At 36.4% G+C, this 27,146-nt stretch overlaps 2 protein-coding genes across 8 annotated transcripts in view; one reads left to right on the top strand and one right to left on the bottom strand.

Moving 5' to 3' along the window:
• The first annotated feature begins 276 nt into the window (after positions 1-276).
• Positions 277-18,903, top strand: LOC119656147 (zinc finger protein 888-like). Of its 6 annotated transcripts, XM_038062484.1 has the most exons (4): positions 296-514; positions 15,542-15,801; positions 15,859-15,940; positions 17,512-18,903. In XM_038062484.1, the coding sequence occupies exon 4, from the start codon at positions 17,578-17,580 to the stop codon at positions 18,721-18,723; it is 1,146 nt and encodes a 381-aa protein (XP_037918412.1). In that variant the 5' UTR covers positions 296-514; positions 15,542-15,801; positions 15,859-15,940; positions 17,512-17,577; the 3' UTR covers positions 18,724-18,903. The 6 variants fall into 6 exon arrangements, with proteins under 6 accessions (XP_037918437.1, XP_037918424.1, XP_037918419.1 ...); XM_038062509.1 differs by lacking the exons at positions 15,542-15,801; positions 15,859-15,940 and having other exon boundaries at positions 277-358; positions 464-514; XM_038062496.1 differs by lacking the exon at positions 15,859-15,940 and having other exon boundaries at positions 295-514.
• LOC119656135 (cyclin-dependent kinase 5 activator 1) overlaps positions 12,675-27,146 on the bottom strand; it is a 140,584-nt gene continuing 126,112 nt past the window's right edge. Inside the window, exons 3-5 of one of the 2 annotated variants that reach the window (XR_005250005.1) lie at positions 13,800-14,005; positions 13,390-13,663; positions 12,675-13,144 (exon numbers count right to left, since the gene is read on the bottom strand). Coding sequence is in view for 1 of the 2 variants with exons in the window: in XM_038062469.1 (XP_037918397.1) it covers positions 13,510-13,663; positions 13,800-14,005 (360 nt within the window). In the remaining variant the exon portion in view is untranslated. Of the gene's footprint in view, positions 13,664-13,799; positions 14,006-27,146 lie in introns of both variants that reach the window. The other variant, XM_038062469.1, reaches the window with a different exon arrangement.

Here is a 27,146-nt window from a genome sequence, read left to right as displayed (position 1 = left end):
GAATAGCTAAGAAAAAGAAAAGATTTAGTTTCCGAAAAAACAGCAGTAATAAAACGATTTTTCGATCACAACTAAAGTGACGTCAACAGAACCGGAAACAAAAATTTATCCAATCAGCTGTGCAGCGCCGCCATCTACGTCTCAGATTAAGACATGTTCGCCATTTGTTTAGTTCCTCCGTATTCCCGGCGTTCATCCCCTTTTGAACGATTGATTTGTTGGTTGTTCCTTTGTGGGGTACTCGACACTTTATATCGGTAGACCGAGCCGGCCTGTCAAATTTAATCCTCGTCATTCCTATACAACTTTGTGTAAGACCGGACAGGGAAGGAAAACAAGAGGGACACCGCAAATAAAGGTTGTAGGAAAATTTTATAAAGAATTCAGCAGTGATAGTTATTAATTGGGACTGTGTATTTTACCTACTGAATGTTGTGCCTGCGGATATGCTTGTAAATTGGAGGATGGACGTCACGGTTAGAAGGCGGTTTCGATGTTGACGGGAGAAGTTATTGTAAGTTCAATATATAATCCATATCATTGAGACGCCGGGGTTTGGTAATATGAAATATCTGCCTTCTCGGTGGTGGTTAAGTCAGAACTCATCTATTCTTAGAATGTCTACAAATCTGCCTAATAAAATAGTTGAACTGGTCCTCAATGCGGCAATGCACTTTTCAGAAAAGAAAACCTTTGTAATTTGTATTAAACCCACCCCTTTTGTTTTCAAGTTCACCAGGAATGCAGCCTTATTCATCGAGAAGGCAGTTATAAATACTATCATCGCTTGTTTACATATTCAAAAATTTGAAGCTAGAGAAGTCCTACTCCATAGGGGAGTACGGTTCGAAATGAAATAAGAAAGACTGCTCCTCTTGCAATTCCTCCCTATTTGAATTATAAGGAGGACAGATAGAGACAGCTTCCTAAATATTATATTGGCATCATATTTTATTACCTTTTTCATTTGTACATTTCCAGTCCATATAGTATTGCATTTTGTAATATATAACTAAATTTTTTATTTCTGGCTTGTAAGCTTCATTTGAAAAACCTTGTGTAAGAAGTTCAGGGTATATAGCAAGCTCAATTCCGAAACTGAACAATAATATAATAGAGCAATATAGATTCAGATTGATGTGCTATACCAACTAACATAATGTCTGGCTTGTTATAGTTATCCTGTTCTTCCGTTTAAATCGCTAATTCCAAAGCATGAAGCCTGTAAAATTATTATATATCATCTCCTTGCCATGACTGATGAAGTAGTGCATTACCATCATCGTGGTACAATAATTAATAAGATGGTCCAACAGTGACATTACAGAACCATACATTCATTATTATCCAGCTGATATCATTGGCAATCCCCAATCGTTAATCCCTTGTCTACGCGATTTTACTTTAAAGTGGACGCAGTGAATGACTACTTGATTGAAGCAACTAGATCTTTCACTTTGACTTTTGATTTTATTCTTTTTGCTTGACTGGATCGGTTAAGGGATGAGCCTAATCCATACACTACAACAAATTAATCAAACAAAAGTCGTGGTACCAACCGTTAGAATAAATGAATAAACTTTCAAATTGAAGAGAATCAGTTCTTCCAGTTGCTTCTTGTTGCAAAAGTAAGTACCAAGTAGTCGACTTGTCTGGGTTTTTTTCGAAAAATCAAATATTTTAAACATGGTTCAAAGTCAAGATTAAAATTGGATTGCTGAGTCGTCGGTTATTGCTGCTTAATGGCAGTGATGGGATAGAGTTTGCGCTGGGTACACATATTTCATTCTATAAGTAGTTCCAAATGTTTACTTACTAGCTTTCTTACTGAGAAAGGACAATGCCACCATTTTATTTATTAGGGTCCTATTTACGCCCTCTAAAGACATTGGCCAGGTTAGACGGATGTTGCAAATTGGGCGTAATCAATATACACACCAAATTTTTTTTTGTTCCTTATCTTTTCCCAGGAGCTGTAGTCCTGGAGTGATTTCTAGTTTTTCTAGGTATGTGTAGATCCTTTCACTAATAGTGGATGTTTTAGAAGCTAAGTCATCGGATTTATGTTTGGATTTCTACATCGTATCTCCTTTAGGTAGAGAATGAGTGAGTTCTGTACTGCGGATGTTTATGTTACACATCCATCGATGGTGTGCGCAAGTAAACTTCTTTTATCATTAATTCTGCACCAAGGTTTTTCCCATTCTTTTCTACGCCAAGAAGACTAAACACAAGAGATTCATCTCCCAGCGAATTGTTCGAAACTGTGTGGTGGGAAAAAATCATTGCGTATGTACAAACTTCTCCGGTAAATGCGGCATCAGCACACCGATGCACCGATACATGAACTACAAGGGAGAGGATCCCTACCGCATGAATACGCAATGATATTCCGTGCCCTCTATACACTCGATTTGCTCCTGCTCTATTTAGTATTCTTGCCCCGATCCTCCACTTATCTTGCTGCTAAAAAAGGCAAGGCGATAGGAAGGAAATAAAATTAAAAAAAAAAAACCAAGTCCCAGGTCAGAGATGAAGTCTGTTCCTCACATAGAAACAAACTGAAGGAAGTCATCTTTAGAACCCCACCACTAAGTTTTGAAATCAGTTGACTTATTCATCATGAACATTTTTGCAGTGTGTCAGCCAGAAAAAGGGAATACCTTTTTTTCAATTAAACAACATTGACGAGCTGGCCAAATTCTAACTTCATACTTGGGATGACCAAAAAATGGGCACGATTTGCCAAACTTATCGTTTTGTTTCAATTTATTGTTATGTAAGACATGTGACTTCTTCTTTCCCTGAAAAATCCTTTGCCTTTATTTTTACTCTTAGATTATCTATCTGGGGCCTTGTGTAGTAACTGGTAATACATTAACGGTATCGTGACCTTTCTTTGTGTGATGTGTTGAAACCATAATTTTTTCTAGTTAATTTAGATGGGTGAATGTTGGAGCCCACTGTACGAAGCCTACATCAGAGACACGTTAAGAGTTAGCCATATAACTTTGATATCCGCGGAAATGTTAATTTAAAGCATTGAAGGTTAAAATGCTTCCGTTTAGGAATTTAAATATTTATATACAAATATTTCGTAAGTGGCAATTGCTTATATGCAAGTACTGTGTGAGTCAATTGCCCAACCACTTGTTTGCTTCAAACACAGACATCTGTCTGCCTGTTGTCTCATGTCTGAAGCAAATTCAGACATTTGCCTCATATAGAAACAGACTTTGTCGAAATAGACATTTAGCTCAGGCAGACATTAGTCTGTCTAATGTCTGAGGCAAACTCAGACATTTGTCTGATACAGAAGCAGACTTTGTCTTAAGTAGACATCTATCTGAAACAAACATTTGTCTGCTGATGTATGATGTCCGACACAGAGATTTTCCTGACATAAGCGCAGAAATGAAGAAGTGCTACTTCTTTTTTTCCAGCCTTTGTCCTGTTCACCAGCGGGGTCGGCTCGTCGTTATTGGTTCTATCAAATGCCTGTATGCAGTCGCGTGGCTTTTAAATTCTCATCCAGTGTACCAAGCCACCGTTGTTTTGGCCGGCCTTTTGGTCGGTTACCATCGATTTCGATGTTTGATTCTCGTGAATTCTCGTTAGCGCGAATTGCCATACCTCTCGCAATTTTTGCATGATCGGTGAAACTCTACAAAACAATTCTTCAGCCTTGGAAATCTCTTTCGAGTTTATATGTGCATACTTTTTTGTCTACACGTGTCCGGATAACTGAGTAGTTAGAATACAAGACTATCGTATGGAAGGTCGCGATTCAAATCTCACTAGGGGCAACGGAATTTGTGTCGTGATTTAACGTAGAATACCAGTCGACTCAGCTGTGAATGAGTACCTGAGTCTAAATAAGGTAATAATCTCGGGCGAGCGCAATAGTGACCACATTTTCTTCTACAGTATATTGTAGGGTACCATTACGGTCTTGAATGAAGTGCACTAACACACTTCAAGGCCCTGATCCAATTAGATTATTGCGCCACCATTATTATTATTTTTTTCTACACCTGCAACGCCTTTTAAGTTACTTACTGTATATGAAGTCCGACTCCTCCATACCTGATCAAATCATTAAGGTGCTAATATTCGTTATTCAGGCGAATATTAACATTTCAACTCAAAAAAATCGTATTCGCACTTGGAAATATTAATCCGTATTCATATTTATGAATACAAATATGACCAACACTGATGGCAACCCCACTTGATTATGCCACGTGGCTCATCGTCCTGGGTTCATTGCATAACATAGTTACAATGGAGTTGCCTCTCTTTCCCAATGTATCCCCAATCCACTGTCATCTCCGCCTTCTTATTAACATGTCGAAATAGTTCTGCTAGCTGTTAACGAAGGTTTGGAGGTTTCGAGTAAGATTGGCGGTCACACTTTATGTGCTACTCCTATATATAGATATGTATGCAGTGGCACAGGGAGAATATTTGCGCGGTGTTAGTCTTGAAGTAGTTACATTTTCATTTTGGACAAAATAACGAAAATGTACTTAGCGACTTAATACCTTGAGCGATATCAAGTTCGATGTATCCGGATGGCTTAGGCGACGGAAGGTCGCCGTTCAAATCTCACTGATGGCAGAGGGCATTGTATCGTGACTGAATATCGGATACTAGTTGAGTTTGTTGTGGATGAAAATCTGAGTCAAATCAGGGTAATAATCCCGGACAAGCGCATTGCTAACTATATTGCATTCTTGTACTACAGTGCTCTAATACGTTTCAAGGTCTAGATCCAAAATAGTATTGTTTTTTCATGCAAAAATTCGGCACTAATAATGCTACCAACAAGTACAAATTTATCGAGAGTTCTAATGATCTGCCCATAATGCAGATCGGAAGAAGATCTTGGTTTTGTTGGTGTTTGTCTTCAGTTCAACCTTCATTATATCCAGTGCGATAGATCACTCTGGTAGTAGTTAGTACTGCAGATACAGCCCCTGTTGATACAACCATAAACTTTCTAAACTTCGAACACTGCTCCATAATAATTCGAAAGGTGTTGTTAATGGGAATGGTGTAGGGGGATTCAGAGCGGCAATCAGCCTGATTACTGTCGATCAAACTTTGTGTTGTTTCATACGGTCCAGGATAATTTCACCTATTGCCTTTACAACGACAGGGAGTATCTAAATAATCTTCCAATTGTTGTACTCAAGACGGGTGCTCTTCTTCAGAATCTTTACGATTATCCCTTTCTTCTACTCTTTGGGAAAGATTTCAGATTCATAGGATTAACTAATGAATGAAAGTAGAAACTCTGCAGAAATCCCAGGGGTAGTAAGGAACAGTTCCGCGAAGAGACTTTATTGATCGCAAAGGGGATTTTGCTTCTATTTGGAGGAGCAGTCCGGATTTGAATATTACTGTAGGTTGCAATATCATCCTCGAAAGGTGCAAAGAACGCATGGAATGGAAAATATTGTATGCAGTGTTGTTGAAAGAAAGGAACGTATTTTTAAAATTAAATTTTGGGTCGGCTATGATACATTTCAAGCATAGCGATTGAGCAAGCATTTAGATTGAGCGAAATTTCACATGGATTGAAAGAGGAGGATGGTAAAGCTTCTAAAGCAGTGCGTGCTTGCTGTATTAGATGAGACACATCAGAAGAAAAATATAACTCCCATTTACCTCCCATTACCCCATGGAGTAATGTGTAACTTATACTATTATTAGATTATAGAATAGTCCGCTAAAGTTCAAAGTATATAATGACAATTCCAGATATTGTACCGATGGAAAACTTCACCGGAAGCGAAGGTGAAATCTACCAGTGCTGTGATATTATCTACATTATTTGCTGTCGTGATCTATGATTCATTTCATTTTAATTTATTGATAACATGTATAACATCCTTGGTGGCATCGATATCAATGAGGTTTGGGTTAAAATAACGCTGAATTTTATTGATTGGTATTCTAAGCATTCTTCTAATTTGTGAAGCAGCATTCAATTAGAGTAGTTTTCGTCTATACCAAGGGGTCTTTCAAGGTGTGGATTATAGACTGCCATACTACTGTCAATAAAATGTTTTAATTCCCGGAGGTGTTTTTCACCTACCTGGATATCATGGTGGGTGAAAAATACCTCTGGGAATTTATTCGCTTATATAATCCGCAATGATAAGTATCCGTTAATTATAAAAGTCGAGTGCATACCATCTTTTGTGTAAATGAGGCCATAGTAACTCCACCTGGGGTAAATCCTGATACGTTTCTCTGGATATTGGATTCATTACGATGGCGTATGGATGAAGCTGATTCGCTATGCACTTTCAAAAAGCTCAGAATCCAACTTCAAGTCAATTATTATTGGTATTGTAGCGCAGTTGTTATTGCGATTTTTTGGAGTAACTTTCACGTTTAAAAATTAAATAAAGGATGGTAAGGGGATAATTTCAAGAGGGATTTTTTTTTTATATAGAGAAGGAAAGCACATTAAATGTTTTTTTCAGGTACAATGTAGGTGAAAATAATGAAAATTATCTCTTATCACCTCCTGGGCATTCGAGTCTAAGCCTAAATCCGATAATCGCTCGGTTCTACATTCGTAAAATCTAAAGCAATGTGAATTTCGCCTTGCAAATTTTGCTGCGCATTCTGGGATAGCTAAGCCAACGATCTATCCATAGATTCTGAAAATCTAATCTAATATGGTTTACCCCCTTAACATGATTTTCCATTTGGAGCTGGTGCATAGTCCGTGCAATTCATCGGCTTAAAAATTATAAGTCGCCAGGAGCCGATGGAATTACAGCCGAATTGGTTTAATATTGAGGCGACCAATTACACCAAGTGGTTAAATATTGAGGCGACCAATTACACCAAGTGGTTCATTAACTTGTGCTCAAGGTGTGGGACAGTGAATCAATGCCTGAAGACTGGCGAAGAGGCATTATTTGCCTCATACATAAAAAGGGAGATATCACACAGTGCAGCAATTATAGAGATATCGCGTTGCTGAGTACCATCTATAAGATATTCTCCGATATTTTGCTAGGCCGGATAGCCCCATAGGCCCAGAATATCATTGGCCCATACCAAAAAGGCTTCACTCCAGGCAAATCAATAACAGATCAGATTTTCTCGGTGTGGCAGCGATGGAAAAACTGTTGGAATATGGGCATCAGTTGCACCATCTTTTCATCGACTTCAAAGCCGCCTATGATAGCGTAGCCAGGGTAAAACTGTACGCAGCCATGAGAGAATTCGGTATCGCGACGAAATTGATAAGACTGACTAGGTTGATTCTGACCAATGTGCGAGGCCAGATAAAAGCAGCAGGGTGACCCTCAAGACCATTTAACCTGGTCCTGGAGAAAGTGATCCATGATGCTGAAGTAAATGCGAGGGGTGCGATCCTCTTTAATTCCAGCAGACTACTGGCCTATGCTGACGATGTCGACATCATAGGAAGAACGACCCGAGACGTACAAACTGCCTTTATCCAAATCGAGCAGGCGGCGCGAGATCTTGGGTTTGCAATCAATGAGGGGAAGACAAAATATATGGTGGCAACTTCAGCACCAAAAGCCAACCAATCAACAACATCAAACCGCACTGATCAAACGGGAAGAATAAAGATAGGAGACTACAATTTTGAGACCGTTGATAATATCTCCTATCTAGGTTCGAAAATCGCAACCGATAACAGCTACGACGATAAAATCCGTGCATAGTTGTTGGCAACTAACAGAGCCTATTTCAGCTTACAAAAACTGTTCCGCTCGAAACGTCTTACCATAGGGTCAAAGCTCTTACTGTACAAGACAATGATCTTGCTAGTCCTTATGTATTCCTGGGAGACTCGGGTTCTTAGCAAGAAAAGTTGGCAACTTTTGGTTGCGTTCAAGAGAAGAATCCTCTGGCTCACTTAATCCGTATGGATGAGGATGATCCAGCCCGGAAAGTCTGTAAGGGCAATATCTATGGTAGAAAAAGAAGACGAGGCAAAGCTTGCCTGAGATGGATTGATGGCGTAGGTCAGGATGCTAGACAGCTTTTAGGGATATCGAATTGGTGGATCTCGGCGCAAAACCGGGATGTCTGGAGTTCCTTATTAAGGCAGTATAGGCCTAGACCGGATACCGGTTGTTGCATTGTTGTTGATGGTGATTTGCATTTGAAGCTGACTTTTTCGAAAACTCAAAAAGCTAAGTACAAATGATTTGAATTAAACACTTGAATTTCTATGAAATTTCATTTTATTAACCTATTGAATTTTTCATACTTATTCTCATACATGGATCTCCTCAGCAAATATCTTTGGTAATAACGAAACGCCTAAATCTAATCAAACAACTTGCTCGGTAATAATTACAAAGAACAAAAGCATAATTTAACTTAACATAAAACAAACGAAACAAAACATTTAGGTTTACAATAAAGATTAGTTCATAGTATCGACCGTTTGTTTTCTATGTACTTTTTTCGTTTTTGTTGCTGTTTTCTTTTAATTTTTTTTTTTGGCAAACATTTTGGTTATTCGTCATTATCATGGAATCTGTACGTATAGTGATTTATTGACGACTTCACTAAGTCTTATTTATATATTTGTTTTTACATCAGAACAGGTTTATTGTTAGACAACTTAAAATCGACTACACAGAGAAATTATTAAAAATCAAAGGAAATCACGATAGTTGTGAAATATGTAAATTATATCACATAGAAACAATTATTCAACTTCCGTTTTCTTATCATTAAATAATTGCTGCCTTGTTCAGGGAATTCATATTTTTTTTGACTATTTTTTTTTTATTTTTTGTTTCGCTATATAAATTTCGACTAGAGTTCTTTTAATAATAATTTTATATATATTTTTTTTCATTTAATTTTTCATTAATATATTATCACTGTCAAAGGGTTTATCTCATTTCAAATTAGTTTTTAAGTTAAAATATTCACAATTTTACAAATTAGATCCTTATTCAGTATTTCATTTTTTTAAATATTTTTGTTTCTTTTTACTAAATATTTATGAATGTGTATATTTAATTTGTGTTGTCAATTTATTATTACGATTGAGTTTTTATTTACTTTCTTAAAATAGAAAATTATATTGAGTATCGAAAAGAAAACAAAGAAAGTACTGACGGTTTTTACTCCATTAGTTTTTTTAATTTGGATTTAATACTTGTTTGTTTTCTTATTGTTTTACCTAAAAATCGGAAGAATTCCATGAATTTATTAAACCCTGCACATAATTTACGTGTTAGAGTAGTGTGTTGTAAATGGTTCTCATAATGCTATTATTAAATTCCAATAACACTATTTGCGTGTGTATTTCTTTTCATTGATGGTCAGATATTTTTCGATTGAAGATCTTCGAGGTATTCAAAATGTGTACGTTGGTATATGCATTTATATAGCGTATCCACATGCATATATTTTGGTATAAATTGACTTGAAGCAAATATTCGTAATTTTTTAAAGGAATCAAATGTCAAATAGATAAATCATTGAAAATAACAAGCGATTATCGTAAATTGAAAGTTAGGAGAAACTAATTTTCAGGTGATTGGTCCAGATATAAAGCATTTTAGATGAAGAAAAAGAAAGAGTTTGAATTCGAACGAAATATTTGACCTCCAAAGTCGTCAACATATACCCTAACAATATAATTTTCTTGTTTTGAGCAATTGCGATTATTAAGTTTTTATTTAACAACACATCATTGTTTGATGTCTCTTCACATGCGTATGTATGTATATCAGAGGAATTGCATTATTGTGTTATTGATCTAGTATTTAAATCATTTCAATTTCGTATAACGTTTTCTTCTTGAAACCGAACCTTGTCAGGGAATTGAATGAAGAGAAATTTTGATAACAAAAATTTGATTTTACGTCATTTCTTCATTCCTTATTTTATTGAAATTTCTAATATTGCACAATACCGGCCCAATTTTGTGGTATCCATTCAAATGAATTTGATTAAAATTCAACGATTGAATTTTTTAGAGTAGTTACGTGCTCTGGAGACCGCTTTAGGGTTTCGTAGAAGCGGCAAAAACGTCTTTGAAAACTCGTCGCCGATGGCTTCCTCGCCCTATCATCTTTTCATTTGTTTTCTTATTTTTTTTTTTCTTTTGAATAACCATTCAATCTTAGCATCTAATATTTTCATATTCTTTTATACATATACATTAAGTTTTCATCCACTTTTTTAAATACTTTGTAGAAATGCTTTTATGGTAGACTCTGATTTTTAAATATATAATTCATTTCAAACATTATTTTCAATAATTTGTATAGGAAAAACAAATCCCTGTAAGTGTGTGTTGCATTTTGTTAAATGAATCAAATGAATCAAATTTAGTTAAGTTCTGAAACAAATGAAAACTGAAATGATGATCCAGTTCTTCTGCAACATTCGGTGTGGGTTTTATAAAATATTTGAAGACATGCTTAGTGTTTTTGTTTCCTTCTGGATTTCAAATGATAGGTATTCCAGGTCTTTATATAAACAAATAAAAGCTTGACTGTGTATATAACGTCTACTACCTTATGCCACAAGTATCTTCCGGATCACTTTGTTGTAGGGAAATTGATCTGAAATTATTCTCGGGGCTCCAATTGTATTAACATTGCACTCAATACAAAATCGTTTTACGTCTTAATCAATAAACATGCTTTAATTTTAGTTATAATTAGTAGTAAAAATGTAATCTACGGAATAATGATGTATATCCTCATAGGACGTTCCGTTAATTTCATTAGAAATATGAAGAATATATATAGAATTACTTGGAGGGTTCAAGTTAAATTTGCTTCAACGCTTTCGTTCATTCCATTGAAACAAATTCTCATAAATAAATAACTATTTAAAGTGTGATTGTATCACAAAAATACTGCTTGCTTGTGTAAAATTGAACATTTTTAAAGATAATTCTCTAAATTTTCGATGCAGAAAAATTGGGAAAACCTTCGGTGATGGAACATCTATGTATAAGTTCGGTTTCTTCAATCAAATGTAGATTTTTTTTTTAAATAATAAAGGTGAAAATATTTCACGTTGTATAGGCAAAACAGAAATCAGGGCTCTTGTGGCTCTCTTTTTTTGGCACATCTAAAATTTAGTTTGTTAAAATACGGTTTTTTCCCTCCCCCTAAGATTTAAATTGGACCAACATATTCGGGGGTTCTGAAAATTCCTGGTTTCCTACTTGAGTTTTGTCTAAACCACAACGCCGAGAATATAAACAATTCGTTTCCTGTTTCATTTTATCAACACGCTCCAAACGCGGTTCTCGTTTTGAAATTTGATAATGAAGAAAATTCATTCAATTCAGTCAGATTTGTTCCAGCCATGAACTGCCCAATGCATCTTTCTCTGCTTGCTTAAGAGTCGACTACTGAAGTTGGTTTTGCGGGTTTCCAACCCGGCTGGCGGGATTTAGATAGCCTTTGGTTCAAACATTAATATTGGATCACTTTGCATTTTTCATAAACTAATTCTTGTGGACAATGAGTCAATAGGTGAAAAATAGGAAAATGGGTAGCAAAAATCAAGCAACATAAAGTTGTGTCGGGTGTCGTTACCAGAAACAAATATCCGAAGAAAACATAGTATTTCACCCATACAAACTATGGTCCATAGAGTAAGGAATCGGATATAATACACATCTCAGAGTTCATGGAACAAAAGAACCCTTTGCGCCAAATGAAGCAGAATTACCTACTGAAGCGATGCATTTGTCCAATTTGCATATAAGGTCATTTTGATAAGCTTTTTCTTTCAAATTCCAGAACATGAATTGGATTCAAAGTGAGTCAAATAACGGACTGAATTCAGAATTTTTCGGGGATTCCGAAAAATTTTTTGATAGTTACCTAACATTACTAAGGTAAATTTTTAATTTTTAGGAGATACGGGGTCTATCAGGTCTATTCCAAAAATAATGATTTTCGGGTGCGCAAAGTAACACACGCTACTTAGTGTAGGCAGTGCACCTTCGAGCTATCGTGAGTAATACACCAGGAGAAGATTTTTATTTGAAGATAAGTAAAAAGATTGTGAAGCTAAAGTGAATCACTACCACCATCACTAGGGGCAGGGATATCCCTGTGACCTTTGAAGGAAGCATGTATATCTTATGCTTGAGTTGTTACAAGAAACTGCGAGTCTAAAAATATTTTTGGAATGACCTATGACCTGCTATGACGTAGCAATATTTATTCGTGTATTCGAAATCAGGGGGAGGGGGTTACTTTAATTAGCGAGGCTTTTATGATAAATGATTACATATATACGACTCGCTTTCGTTGTTTATAATATTGACTTCGAAAATATTTATTTTCTTGACATAATTGCCCGCGTTTGTTGACTTTACACCACCATCATATCTTACCAATCCCACAAAGTGTTTCATGTTTGATTATCAAAAACAAACAGTATTTTTATGATGTTCACTTCAAATATTCTTAATGAATGTAATGCGTAGTTTTTAAATTATGGACAATATTCGTATGTCATCTAATTTTCAAACTAGAGAAGAGGCAGCTTTTCAACTAATCTAACCTTTTCTTTAAAAGTTTCCGAAACAGTGAGTTAATCGAAAAATTCTACTCGCTCATGTATCAATCATATTCTACTTTACCCTAAACGCTTTTAAAAACTTCCCTTTGAAATCACATTTTATATTCTTTTATTAAATTTTATTTAATGAACATCATGAATATCTTGATTTTTCCAAACAACTTCTTTGTTGTAATCTCATTTACGTCCTTTGTTTTCGTTACATTTTCTTCTTCAAATACAATCTACATTCACGCTTCTATAACAGCTAAAAATAATATCATTTATGTATAATTTGGTTATTAGGTTTTCATCAATATTCCATCGTTTCAGTTTTCATCTCATTTGTATATTTTTTTGTTGCTTTTTTTTAACTTTGTTTCTTGTGGTTAGATTCAATAATTTATTTTTTAATAGTAATATTTGTCTTTTTCGCTTTTATTTTTTTGGTTTTCAATTTTTAAGATTAGTTTACGCTTTAGTTTATAACAAATACACAATTGGTTTCTTTAAAATGGTTACCGTATTAATTGAGCCGAATATTTATTCCTACTTCTGTACGGCGTATTCCCAATTTTTTTTGCTTTTAAGGATAAACAAAAAAAAGAATATCAATTTTGGGAATATGATTGGGATTTACAAAACAGAAACGAAAGTCATGCACCACATGTGGTTTGAGGATTTTATCTGATTTTTTTTTCTCAATGAGAAATGAGTTCTATATTACATTTAAAATTATAACAACTAAATCAAAAACAATATCATATTGCAAATTATTTACCATTTTTCGTGTTCATTTACAAAATATATTTCTTTATATTAATTTACCGTTTGGAATATAATTTTTTAAACAACACTGGTGAGTTCTTGCAGGGTAGTTTGATGTTGATATTTTTGTTGATGGCCTGCTATAGATAGTTTAACGACGACTTCGCGTGGATGTTTACGTCAAGCAGCTCCGCACGATACTGTATTCGAGGGCGTATTATTATTTGTGCTCATGCCGCAAGCTTTCAATTCAGTAAAAACTTCTGTGAAGAAGCCTGGCTCGGCATTTATTCGTAACATATTACCGCTAAGTCGATTAACAATTAATAGACACCTGAAATAAAAAGATAAATATATATAACACGTTTGTTTATCCATATCAGATATCTTCTGTTATTATCCTATCGATTTTATTTATTATTCTGTACTTGCTAGCATGAAAGTCACAAAAGATGATTCATTGTACTCACCTATCCCAAAATTTTTCTTTTGAGTCTTCAACGAGAAAAGGTTTTAGAGGATAACTGATTTCGTTGCCCATGTATGAGTAAGATAAATAAAGACACGTTAAAACGGCGGCTTGTAATTCTGATTCCTTTGTTTCATCACCATCGACTAGTTCACGAACAAGCATATAAACGAATACAACATTGGCTGGATTAATAAACGCTACATCCTGAAAGAGAAGTTTTAATTTTGATTAGTTGGGATATCGATTTTTGTTTATTGAAGCTAAGGGCCCTTCGTATTTAATGAATAAAAATATAAAATTTTTCATCGATAATTCGTAAAATTTGAAAAATTCTATATAATGTGACTTGCCTTCAATTTTGCTTTACGTAACTATGATAAAATTAGCTACAGGTTGCTTTCAGTAGCCTTAGATTCGTTCTAAGATCGAACGCATTAAGTTTGGCGTGCATATATTCGCAGCGATACATCTGAGGTTTCAAATACTAGAAATAATTTTTCCAGATTATTGTTCTGTTAAGAATGAGCCATCCAAAGACACTCCTTTTTGTCTCCCTTATTTCTTTTATTTTTTATATTGAAAAATATAAAAGTAAGACAAAGCAATAACACTCGGAAACATTTATGGCTTAGATCGAAAGAAACGGTCTGTGTTTGTTCATGATCAACAGGCTTACTTACATTATGTAACAACTTTCGATTAGCTTTTATTTAATTTACTTCGTGCCGAGCATCCAAACGTGCTATTCAAGCGACAATAAAAAGTAGGCTCCAAATATTAAAAAACAAACTGAACACCGCCTGATCTTTACAATTAACTAATTAATATAAATTGTTCGTTTAAATTTCTAGCACAACCATATTGTAGAATAACTGCTTCAGATGCAGGCGGATAATCCTCAGAATGTCAATGGAAATATACGCTGATAGGTGTGCCTATTATAGCCTCCAATGGGACTATAGGAGGGAGAACAGTGCCGCAGCCAGGTAGCTATAAATGCACTCAGATCCCACCATGTGAACTCCCAAATTCATATGGAATCCACTAAGAGAACTATACTGGTGGAAGTTGCCAAGAATGGTACAGTCCAGGGTGTTTATGGGGAAATATGAATCAAAGCGTTCGCAGGATTGTTTAAAGCTTACAAAGAAGAGCTTTACGATTATAATGTAAATATCGGTAGGTCCTGCGGAAGTCGGATATTTGTGAACGGTGTTTGCAGATTCTGTGGGAAGAACAATGAAATCTTCGCACATATTCTGGTATAGGAATAAAAACACACATCCTGAAGAATACCTAATATCTGATGCAAGGCTAAAACACGTATTAGGAAAAATTTCGCAACATGGAACCTCTTTGTAGGTTGTGGTATTTCTGTATGGTTCCAACCAAATTGTCCGAGTCTCAAAACGTCAAGGGAAACCGTGGATTATTTAGGTCCAATACCTGTACTGATAATATTATGGAAATTGCAACCACTCTCTCGAAACCATTTTTATTATTATTATTAATTGCGCCAAAAGGATGCGACAGTTTTATGTGTACACCTTCTATTTATGTGGTGAAGTAAGTAAGGCAAATTACGAAATTCTTTACGCTTCACAGAATGCTCTTTGTCTATATACTTGTTGAAAATGTAAATATGTTTGCCAAATGAGTAGCAGACAAAACTGTGATGCATACTATGCGTACACTTCAACGTAATTTGAAACTATTATAGAACAATTTCGATTCTCCCAGGGTGTTTGCACACTTAGAACTCATCTCATCATATACTTCTTCCCTCAACGCTTCCAACGATGTGGCGTCTACTTCTGTTTGAAAGAGCCAGACATAGATGGTGCTGGTGATCTAAGCAGCATTGTTATCTAACCTCGACTTGACAAGCACTGTCAAATTTTAGTTTTGTATATGTGGTTTGTTTACGACCGGTGTTAGGAACAACACTGGATCTCACTAAGTTTTGGGATGCTATAACGTTTCAGTTGTGGTCTATAAAGGTGAGATATTTCTTAGATATATTCATGGAAGCATCTCTCATTAGTAGTTAACACTAGGAATCCGCTGCTTTGCATCTTCTCATTAAGAGACGGATCCACTAAACGGTGTTTAGGGAAGAAATGTCCTTGGTCCTTTAAGGTACGTTCTACTAGGTTTTTAAATATTTTCTGAATTATTATATTTACTTTTCTTTGATTGGCGTTTCAGATTGCGTTTGAACTCGATTAAACTCTAGAAAGCGACACAGAACTTTTAGCATACTTAATTCTTTTATTTAATCTATATTTTGTGAGTTAAACTTTCTGAGTGTCCTTGTTGCATTCGTTGTAGCATGTTTTTATAAACGTCGTTTATATCCATTAGACTCTCATGTGAGTAAAGACTTCCGGTCCTTAATTAGTTAATATTGTATGTAATTATAATCCGTCCACATCACAGGCTTTCTCAGTTGCCAATTTTATAGGTTTGTATTTGTCAAAAACAGGATAAACCTTTCGAATAGCGACTTTTCAAAATCTGTCAAAATCGATGTACCTTAGTTAAAAAGTATATAGTTAGCCAGAGAAGTTGATTTCATTTGAAACTTCCTTTCTAATGAATAACGAAGTGACGGATCATGATAAGCTGATAGTACTTACCTTTTGGTAAAGTTACGGATACCATTCAATATCATTCAAGTAGAACCTTTTAATTTGAACCTAAGTTCGCATTATAGCATTTGTTGCCGCTACATCAAATAGAACCCAAAGGGGGATGAACATTATAATTGATTGCTCGTCGTCATATTCTTGATTCTATGAAAGGATAGTGGTCGGACAATTGTACAATTTTTGCAAGGAATGTAGAGGTAAAGGTTCGAGATGAGATCATACGGGTATATTAGGTTTCGAGTTTTTGATGAGCATGAGGTTTATTAATAATCCTGAAGACTCTCACAAGGACCAGGACTCGCTAATAATTGGCTTATTGTGGATTGAGTTGTCAAAGATGCATACAACATCCATTTTCATTAAAGACTTGCTCAGTTCACATTTATTATTTTATATGTCTTGTTCGAAAGATGATGTATTTTGTTGCAGAGCCTATCTGTGAGTACTGTAGATAAGACAACTGCTCTTGAAAATTGCATAAATTAACATTTAGCCATTTCTAATTGCTTAAAATACCCAACAAAAATACTCAGATTATAGCCTTAACGTTTCCAGTCATAGCTCGGGCTTAAGGAATGTTAGATCCTCAGTGAATGTTGTTTTTGATCTCTCGGCCCTACAATTCATTTCTACTTTTCTGGAGTTCACAACAGCTTTTCTTCTATTAAGAACAATACACTTTTGCATTTAATAAATAGCAAAAACTCAAGTGTTATTGCATCACAAGAACATATAATATATAAATATGCTGACCGAATTACAAAAAAAAAAACGCAACGAACGGTTCCCCTGCTGAAGAGTTCAACTCCTAAACTATTTGTTCAAGTTAATTTTTGAGGTCCAAAGAGGTGAGAATAGAGTATTTCCACGTCCTTTCGCTTGCAAAAAATATCACATTCATATTTTATTGCTTGGAGTTCAGAGTTTATTTGGTTTAAGGCCCTTTCAAATGAATGCCCTTTTTCCTTCTCCTTGATTTTCCTTCTATATGCATACTTATGTACATATTCTTTGCTTACGTCAATGTAATTCTGTCTTTATTGGTATTTTGTTTTCCAGGTAAAATTTCAAAGCTTAGTAAGTTTCGAGTGATAATACATTCGAGTGATATAATAGTAAAACAAAATGGAGCCTGATTTCAAGCAACGGACTTTGGAAGATTTGAAAGGAACGCTTTACTCCTTGAAATGTGATAGTTGTGATGATACATTTGATAATCTGAAGCGCTTTTATTTGCATCGGAAACTGCACAAAACGAACATAATAGGACCCTTTCGGACATATGAACACTGTCCGTTTGTACTTGATCCTGTAACACAACTTGAATTGCGTCGACTAGAAAGATGTAGTTTCTCTATGCGGATCTTCAGACGTGACCCGAAAAAGGGTGCCATAAACAATTTCCCCAAATTTCAATGTATGAAGTGTGATAAATCGTTTGCAATGAAAACCACCCTGAAAAATCATCTCATCTCAAAACATCAAGACATAAAAGTGTTCTCCTGTGAACTTTGTCCACGTAAATTTGCGCTTGCAACATATTTGAAATCGCACATGGCAGTTCATAAGAGGCAACGTATGAAAGCGTTCAAATGTGACCAATGCCCAAAGTCGTTCGTAACTCGTAATGCTGCTAAACATCATATGTTGGTTCATGTGCAGGACCCCAACGTATTTTTCCAGTGTGATCACTGCAGTAAAAAGTTTAGGTTCAAGCGTGGATTAAACCTTCATCTTCATCGAGCGCATGTTCCTAAGAATCCGCACATATGCCCTGTTTGCAAGAAAAGTTACAATGACAAAAAATATCTACAAGTTCATCTTAGAACTCATACTCAACCAGGCGGAGATTACACTTGCAATTATTGTGGAAAGCAGTATTTCAATTCTACGTATTTTCGGATACATGTCAGCGGTCATGAGATGAAGGAAAAATTCAAGTGTGATAAATGCCCGAAGGTGTATAAATATAAAAATGGACTGCTTACTCATAGAAAAGTAGCTCATGAAGAGAGAGAGAAACTATTATGCACCAAGTGTCCCAGAACTTTCAACAGTAAGCATAATCTAGCACGGCATCTTCAATCTCACGAGAATGATCGTCCTTGCCCGTATGAGAATTGTGGTTTGGAACTCAGAACAAAAGCTCTTTTAAGGGAGCATATTAATAGCCATGGGAAGGCGTTTAAGTGCCGCCAATGTGGCAAGCTGTTTGGTAATGAAGAAAATTTGAAAGCGCATTATTCAACGCATCCATACTTGGTTGTGTAAATTGAGCGGTTATTCTGCGCAACATTCCTCCATCGCTTCTACAAAGTATAGGAAAATTATTTTAAATTGTATTGAGCTCGTCCTAATGAATTTTATTTGATAATATTCAATTTAAGTGTTTGTAATTTACGACTTTGATTAAGACGAAATAAATGTTACCTTCATGCAAAAAAAATTCTATTTATTAATCGTCATTGTCAACAGCGCAACAACCGATATCCGGTCTAGGCCTGCCTTAATAAGGAACTCCAGACATCCCGGTTTTGCCCCGAGGTCCACCAATTCGATATCCCTAAAAGCTGTCTGGTGTCCTGGCCTACGCCATCGCTCCATCTTAGGCAGGGTCTGCCTCGTCTTCTTTTTCTACCGTAGATATTGCCCTTATAGACTTTCCGGGCTGTATCATCCTCATCCATACGGATTAAGTGACCCGCCCACCGTAACCTATTGAGTCGGATTTTATCCACAACCGGACGGTCATGGTATCGGTCATAGATTTCGTCATTATGTAGGCTACGGAATCGTCCATCCTCATGTAGGGGGCCAAAAATTCTTCGGAGGATTCTTCTCTCGAACGCGTTCTTCCCATGATGTCGATATCATCAGCATATGCCAATAGTTGGGTGGACTTAAAGAGGATCATACTTCTCGCATTTACCTCAGCATCACGGATCTCTTTCTCCAGGGCCAGGTTAAAGAGGACGCATGATAGAGCATTCCCTTGTCGTAGACCGTCGTTGATGTCGAATGGTTTTGAGAATGATCCTGCTGCTTTTATGGCCTCGTACATTAGTCAAGGTCGGCCTAGTCAGTCTTATCAATTTCGTTGTCGTCGAGTTCTCTCATGGCCGTGTACAGTTTTACCCTTTATAATAATAATAATCATTGGCGCAACAATCCATATTGGATCAGGGCCTTGAAGTGTGTTAGAGCACTTCATTCAAGACCGTAACGGTACACTAGGAGGCAATGTGGTCAGCATTGCGCTCGCCCGAGATTATTACCCCGATTTGACTCAGGTACTCATTCACAGCTGAGTCGACTGGTATCCGACGTCAAATCACGATGCAAATTCCACTGCCACCAGTGAGATTTGAACCGTGACCTTCCGTATGACAGCCTAGTGCTCTAACCACTGAGCTATCCGGACTTTTACCCTTTACCCGGCTTTAAAGTCGCCAAAAAGATGGTGCAACTGATGTTCATATTCCAACAGTTTTTCCATCGCTTGCCACAGAGAAAATCTGATCTGTTACTGATTTGCCTGGAGTGAAGCCTCTATGGTATGGACCAATGATGTTCTGAGCGAATGGGGCTATCCGTCCTAGCAAAATAGCGGAGAATATCTTATAAATGGTACTCAGTAACGTGATACCTTTATAATTACTGCACTGTGTGATATCTCCCTTTTTATGGATGAGACAGATAACGCCTCTTTGCCAGTCGCCAGGCATTAGGCATTAATTCGCTGCCCCACATCTTGAGCACAAGTTGATGAACCACTTGGTGTAATTGGTCGCCTCCATATTTAACCAATTCGGCTGTAATTCCATCGGCTCCTGGCGACTTATTATTTTTAAGCCGATGAATTGCACGGACTGTTTCTTTCCAACTCACTAATGTTCTAGTTGTTCAGTAGTTCATCAAAGTACTCAACCCATCGCCCCAATATGCCCATTCTGTCGGAAATCAGATTTCTCTCTTTGTTTCGGCTGGATGAACATCGAGGTGCGTAAGGCTTCATCCTGCTGACTTGCTGGTAAAACTTGCACGCCTGGTGCGGTTACTCCTTGTACTTTTCTAGTTCACAGACTTCTTGGTTCTGCCAGGGTTCCTTTTTCCGTCTGTGAATTCACTTCTCCGCTCACCGGAGTTCCTGATAAGTCTCCGCGTGTGCCCGCGTCCTTTGGGTATGCAGCATTCTTCAGTTCCGTAGTTAGCTAACATTCATCGTCAAACCAGCCGTTCCGACTCTTTTTGCGGCTGGGGCCAAGTATGTTTGTGGCCGTATTTATGGTAACGTTCTTTAATAAATTGTTTAAATATGCGAATATGGGCGCTGTATCTTTAGATGGTGAATACACCAAAGAAATTTGGACAAAGGCTTACTGTAGAACAAATGGAATTTTTTTTTGACCCAAGATTATGATGGGTGATATTTTGCACCTTGGTTTTCCTAATAGTATTGCCAGATTGGTGTTATATTTTTCCCAATTGGAAACGTAGCACATGCTGATAGAAATGCATGAAATTGTGTTACTTTTCTCCAAAAGTTTGAAAAACTTTGAAGTAAAACTATTTGAAAGATTTAAACATTTACTGTTTGTCATTGTTCAAATCCGAAAAGTCATAATATATCTCAAGTTTCTCGGACTCTAGGTCGTGCCATGATTTGTGTGTTATTTTTGCCATGTGGTCTTTGATGATACGCAAATGGAATGTTTGCACTACCAGGAATTAAATAGTCGCTTTCTACCACATATGAACACCTTCTATGTACATTGCATTCATGTAAGATGGGGGCTTTCAACGTGATGCAAAGCCGAAAAAATGGCTGCAAGCCTAAAACTGAACATATGGCTTGCAAGTTTACGGTACCTTAACCTCATTGTCGGCAGCAACCTGGGGTAATTGACGAGCGATTGATGGAGAGGCAGCGATAGTAAACCTGCATTAAGGGCATTTAAAAGTCCTTTGGTCACCTCAATCATTCAGGAATGAGACAAAAAACGATTGAACTCTATTTCTAGATTCAATATGGTGGAACTATTCTGAGCATCGTGTCATTGTGGCGTAGGGGAAAATGGAATCTTGGATGCCTTAGCAAAAGCAGGTTTAGAACAGGAACCAGCATGATAACTGTGAACAATCTAACAATGTTCCCATAAGGGCAAGTGCTAGGGCTTAAACGACGATTGACACACCAAACGTTTCCACCAAACCCAACAACATACTGCAAAGGCAGGAAGACTTGTAGAAGTATTGTGGGTATTCTGATTACCCGTAAGTTATAGCTGTACATATGTTCAGAATAGGAGCAATCGATGATAATTCCTGTACATTGTATAATGAAGCATCGGAACATTCTCTTTGTGAATACCTTGTCTATTGTTGCTGCTGTACTCCAGTTGCAGTGGGTAGCATTACATTTACTGACGAAATTTCGTAGCTCGTCCGCCAATGTGGGCTGTCACCTAGAGTATCCAGATCTTATTAAGGCAGCTGAGCATTTTCAGTTTGTCAAGGCATTCTCATATCAGTATGGAATAGACATGGTTGGATCTAAGTGCCTTAATGACCGCTTGGCTGTTTGCTATAATAGCAATGTTCTATCTCATATAGTTTTTTTTCGAGGTTGAAGGAGGTACATCTTTGTATGGTGTATATTTCTGACTGAAATATGCTAGTGTGCTTACCTATTGGTACAAAGCATGTTTTCCTTGTGCGGTTTGCCCTATTACTCGAGTAAGTTTCAAACTTTTTGTCTAAATGAAACCCCGTTGTTATACTATCTCTTGGTATCATTAGCTCGAGATACCGCCTAGAAAGATTATCAGTCTCCTTTTTTCACTCATACTCCCAGACGTTCTGAAGATCGCGTTCGTTGCCCGCGCGGGAGGTATGTGCACCCTTAGTGGCATTTAATTGTATTGATTTTCATAACATAAGATATGCAGGCAGGTCGATTGTCCCATGTTGCACATGCAACGCAAATAGTGCCTTCCGCACTTCTCAAAACGAATTCATTCAAATTAAATACATTCAACAATAACTGTCGAAAACGAAAAGCGCCGCCATATTGCAAATGACGTGTCAACAAACTATTATTTGTCGCGCATCGGAAAAGTTCAATTTTCCGTATAATGAACTTCATTTGTACACAGTCTTTGAAAAAGAGGGACTAACGGTTTCATCCAGGGCACAGGCAACTCATTAGATGCTGCCTCACATCTGCTCTGGGAGCAGGCTGATTGAAGGTGGAAAACGCTCCTTTTAATATATTCCCAAAAACAGGACTTGCGTGTGAATTATATCCAATTTAAACCATCAATAGTTTGTGCCTAAGCTAGGCTAACGCTAGATTAGCCTTTGAAGTTTATGTAACTCCTTGGCTGTTTTGTTGAGTTCAGTTCAGCCTGCCCAGATTGCCGCCCCAAAGGTAATCATTAACCTTAGTTTTGCAGTGTATATTGTAGTGTGTAGCATCATTGGGATGCACCCCTAGTTTTTCCTTGCTATGGTAATCAAAGCCCTTGTAGCTTTCTGACATTTATTACCACATGTGCCTTTCAGAGTAGTTTTTGGTCTTGTGTGATTTCTAAATATAGTATTTGACCTCTGCCACCCGTTTCATCACCATGCCATGTAATCTAATGTCTCGCAGCTGATCAAGCGTGGGCTTCTTAGTAAATGGTACTATATTGACCTTGGCTGGACTGATGCCTATTTCTGCATCAAGTACTAATGATTTGTAGAACAGTTTGGATTCTGTCACATAATGTATCTTATTTGTCCCTACAGGTTAAAGAAAAACAATATCCTCAGCGGACCTACATTCCAGTTTTTTGTTTCACACAAAACCTTGTTAGAATCGATTCGATGTCTGTCTGTCCGTCTGTCTGTTTGTCTGTCTGTCACACCCGATTTATTCAGAAACGGCTGGACCGATTGTCACGAAAATTTGTGAGAGCATATGCTCGGATGTTCCCTTTACATATAGCGCCGTTTTGTGTTAAGTTTAAGGGGGGGGGGGGGGGGTCTCCTCATACATGTGGGGTATCAAATGAAAGGGCTCAATTAGTAGTACTAGAAACACATATCGGGTGAAACGTAGGGGAGTGAGGTGTAACAGGTCTCGTTCTCAGAACCTATCCAACCGAAAAATCTGAAAAAATCACAAAGTTAATAATAGTATATTGGCATATTTTAGAAATTTAGCCGGAAGCCCCCTTAAGTTCATGCTAGAACTATACAAATTTTGTATTTGTATAAAGGACAACATAAGGCACAATTTGGTCAAGTTTGCAGAAAATCCAACAATTTTGAATTTCGCGATTCTAGAACGTGTATGACGTTATCATTCCATATCAATTCATCAATACCACAACAAAGTGAGCTCACATGAATGGGGGGTCACAAAGAAACATTTTATTTTAAGTTTTTGGGTCATTGATTGGATTGATATACAATATTAACTACGCCAGACAGACATATGTGTGTATGTAAATATATACACGTGCTAATGAAGTTTGCGGGTAGCTAATCCAGATAGATATATTGGTACAATAAACCTGCGCTATTCAATATACGTACTATATATGTACATATGTATACTTTTGTGCATGAAGTAAATCGGAAATATAAGTACGATCAATTTATATATGCATGGATATGTACACTATTCGGTAATAGGCAGTTTGTTTAGGGTTGAAATAATATCCAGTCTGTAATATATCTTGTAGTTTGGAAAAATATGAGGGAATATTTTAGATTTGTAAATTGAAGTAATAAAAACTTGTTGTTTCTTTTTCGTTGGTGTGTGTGGTGCTAACAAGCACTGATGAAAGGAACAAGTGGTTCCCGAAATATCGGTATTTGCAAGAATAAATACCCACACCAACGAAAAAGAAACAACAAGTTTTTATTACTTCATTTAATTAATCGTTGGAAACACCGCATAATTTCACTCTGATTAGATTTGTAGCTATATACGGATGGAAAAATGCCCATAGAAGCTTCTCCCATAAGATGAACACAAAACCGCGAGCTTCCGGTATTCCGACTTGTTTTATGTCTCCTATGAGTTTGTAAAGTACAATACTTCACATTAGCGTAAATTGTCCCCCTCCTGTGGACAACCTTCAGTAGTGTTCATGACAATGGACTTTGTTCCTGTTATCACTTCTCATATCGAGAAGGTCAGGGTGATTTTCATTTCCTTCCGGATTAGGGTATCTCGCATTATTATTAAATACGTAGTATATCCTTCAGCTGATACAAGGCAGTTTCGGTTGACCTTTCTGCCCAGTAGCCATGTTGACATGGATGTACTTTAATTCTAATATAATTTTCTATGACCTTCTCCGCCGTTTTGTATACAAATTATGTCAGGCAAATTGGTTAGAAAAATATAGAGTGAAAAGGATCCTTTTTACTCGCTTTCGGAATAAAGACCATGCCTTTGCTATATTTATATCTATATTTACTATATTTATATGCCTTTACCAAACTACTATTCTCTTAAAGAATATGAGAAGTGAAAACGGTAGGGTATTGAAGTGAAACAGGACTTATTTTTATATTTACTTTATTCTTATTTTATCCTAACAGTACGGACTCTCGCAACAATTCAAGCTATAGGATCCATTGCTAGAAAGTATGGTACAAATTCTACAGTTGTTTATAAAGTTGGAACAATAGAACTTACGTTTTACCACAAAATATGGTACTCACTAAAAAAATTAATCTAACATACTAAAGTCCTGTGTATGTTGGGACAGCATTCTTGCTAGCTGTGATCTAGTCAATCACTATAGAACGTCGCTAAATTCGATAAAAAAATGAATTTTAAAGAAAAGAAGTGGTTTTCGTCTCCCAAGGGTTCTTACATAAACAAATCACAAAACCTTTCATGCCTAAACCGCCAAGCTTTCGATATGCAATTTGCTTTCTGTTGATTTATTTAAATTGTGTAGTTCCATCGAAAGCGTTACGGTTCATTTTCTAGTTACATAATTTTTAATGCCAAGTATGAGAATCTTTTGCCCTGAAATATGTGATAGTCACATGGTGGATCCGGGCTTCAAGGAGGATTTTTGAGTGGTGTTTTGTAGTTTTTAATGAGTTGGTAGGACGTTGTCTCATCTTTCATGTTGTTCCAGATAAAATTCATTTCACAGATCAGAACGTTTTGTCCTTTTTGATGGCAATAATAGTCAGATTTAATGGTGAAGAAAGCCAATGAATAACGCATCTTTGGATCTTTAAAAAAAGATTATGAAGAGACCCATATGGATGAGAAGTTTCATTATTATTCTTAGCGTAACGAAGCATACTATTTTCCTGTCAGACATTATGTTAATGATCGAAAAGGTAGTTACGGGGAAGTATCTTCATTCATTTCTAGAAGGGCACATTTGCTGAGTGAGCTTTTTTAGGGCAAAATTCCCGTTTATATTTAATCCGTCTTTGTGATTATCTCTAAACATCCAGGCTTATCATTTCTTTCCATTTGAAAGATCCAATATAAGATCTTATTAGAACGTTGGTTTCTTTCATCTTTTTACACTTTATCTTGGTATAAATTTCAAATTTGAACTCTTCATCCTTTTCTCCAAAGCTACATTTCATCGTCTTCCTTCCAGTTCAAACTAAATACCCATTTTTAGGCAAAACACAATTTCTGCGGACTTGCTTGGTTTATCAATTTCCCAAAAAGGTATTCAGTAAATTAATTTTTTATCTGAGCGCATACAAAAAGAGAAACAACTACTCCTCCAACGAAGCAGACAAGATAACATCAGGTGCTACTAACAATTAATTTTCATGTTGATTAATATAATATTTCTGACAGGGCCTTGCCTTTCCTAAACACACATATTGTGGTGCTCCCAGTGAATTTGGGTAGCCGGAACCCGAAAAAGGACCAATAGAATGGAAGCAGAAATATAATTCATTCTAGCCATGGCTGCGAACACTTGAATTGCGAAGAAACAACAAACTAAAAGGGATTAAAGCTGCTGCTGGGTTTCGCAGGGCAAGATCATAAATAAACGGGACATTAGGATATGGGCTAAAAATATCCTTAGGGCATTTCCTAAATAATTATGCTTCCCGGACAAGTCATGCGTGTTGAAGGTAAATTAGTGCGTGACGTGCGATGAGAATAGTTTCATTTCTATTTTGTTTTTAGAAAAGTTTCAGAGGAAATGTAGGGACATTAATGAATGGTTGGAGGCTATACTTTGTGAGGTATATTAAAAAGTGGACAAGTATACTCCGAATGTTATGTGTGGGAGTGGTTGTATAATAGATGTGTTTATTGATGTTTGGGATAAGAGTAAATTGGATTGTATGAATGAATACTAAATGCCATTCTGGAATCAATAAACTTTGATTAAGTCGGAAAGGCAACGTAACTATAGCAAACTTTGTAATGCTTTTTTTAATTAGTTTATAAATTATTTCATTGAGTGCTATTTTTTCAATGAACATATGCATCGACTAATGAACTTTTGGAAGGAATGTAGTTGAAAATGCGCGACAATTATTATATGATACCAGTATCAAGTTCACAAATGTGCTTTTTATTTATTCGTTTGTAGTTCATAATTTAATAATAATAACCGTTGGCGCGACAATCCATTGGTTTAGGGCCTTGAAGTGTTTTGGAGCACTTTATTCAAGACCATAACGGCACACTA

Source organism: Hermetia illucens, chromosome 1 (genome assembly GCF_905115235.1).
Source record: "Hermetia illucens chromosome 1, iHerIll2.2.curated.20191125, whole genome shotgun sequence".
NCBI classification, from domain to species: Eukaryota; Metazoa; Arthropoda; class Insecta; order Diptera; family Stratiomyidae; genus Hermetia; species Hermetia illucens.
Note: the sequence above shows the minus strand (reverse complement) of the source record. Positions and strands in the feature narration are given on the sequence as shown.

Coding starts and splice junctions, on each gene's coding strand:
- LOC119656147 (XM_038062509.1), top strand. CDS start 17,578: ATGGAGCCTGATTTCAAGCAACGGACTTTGGAAGATTTGAAAGGAACG.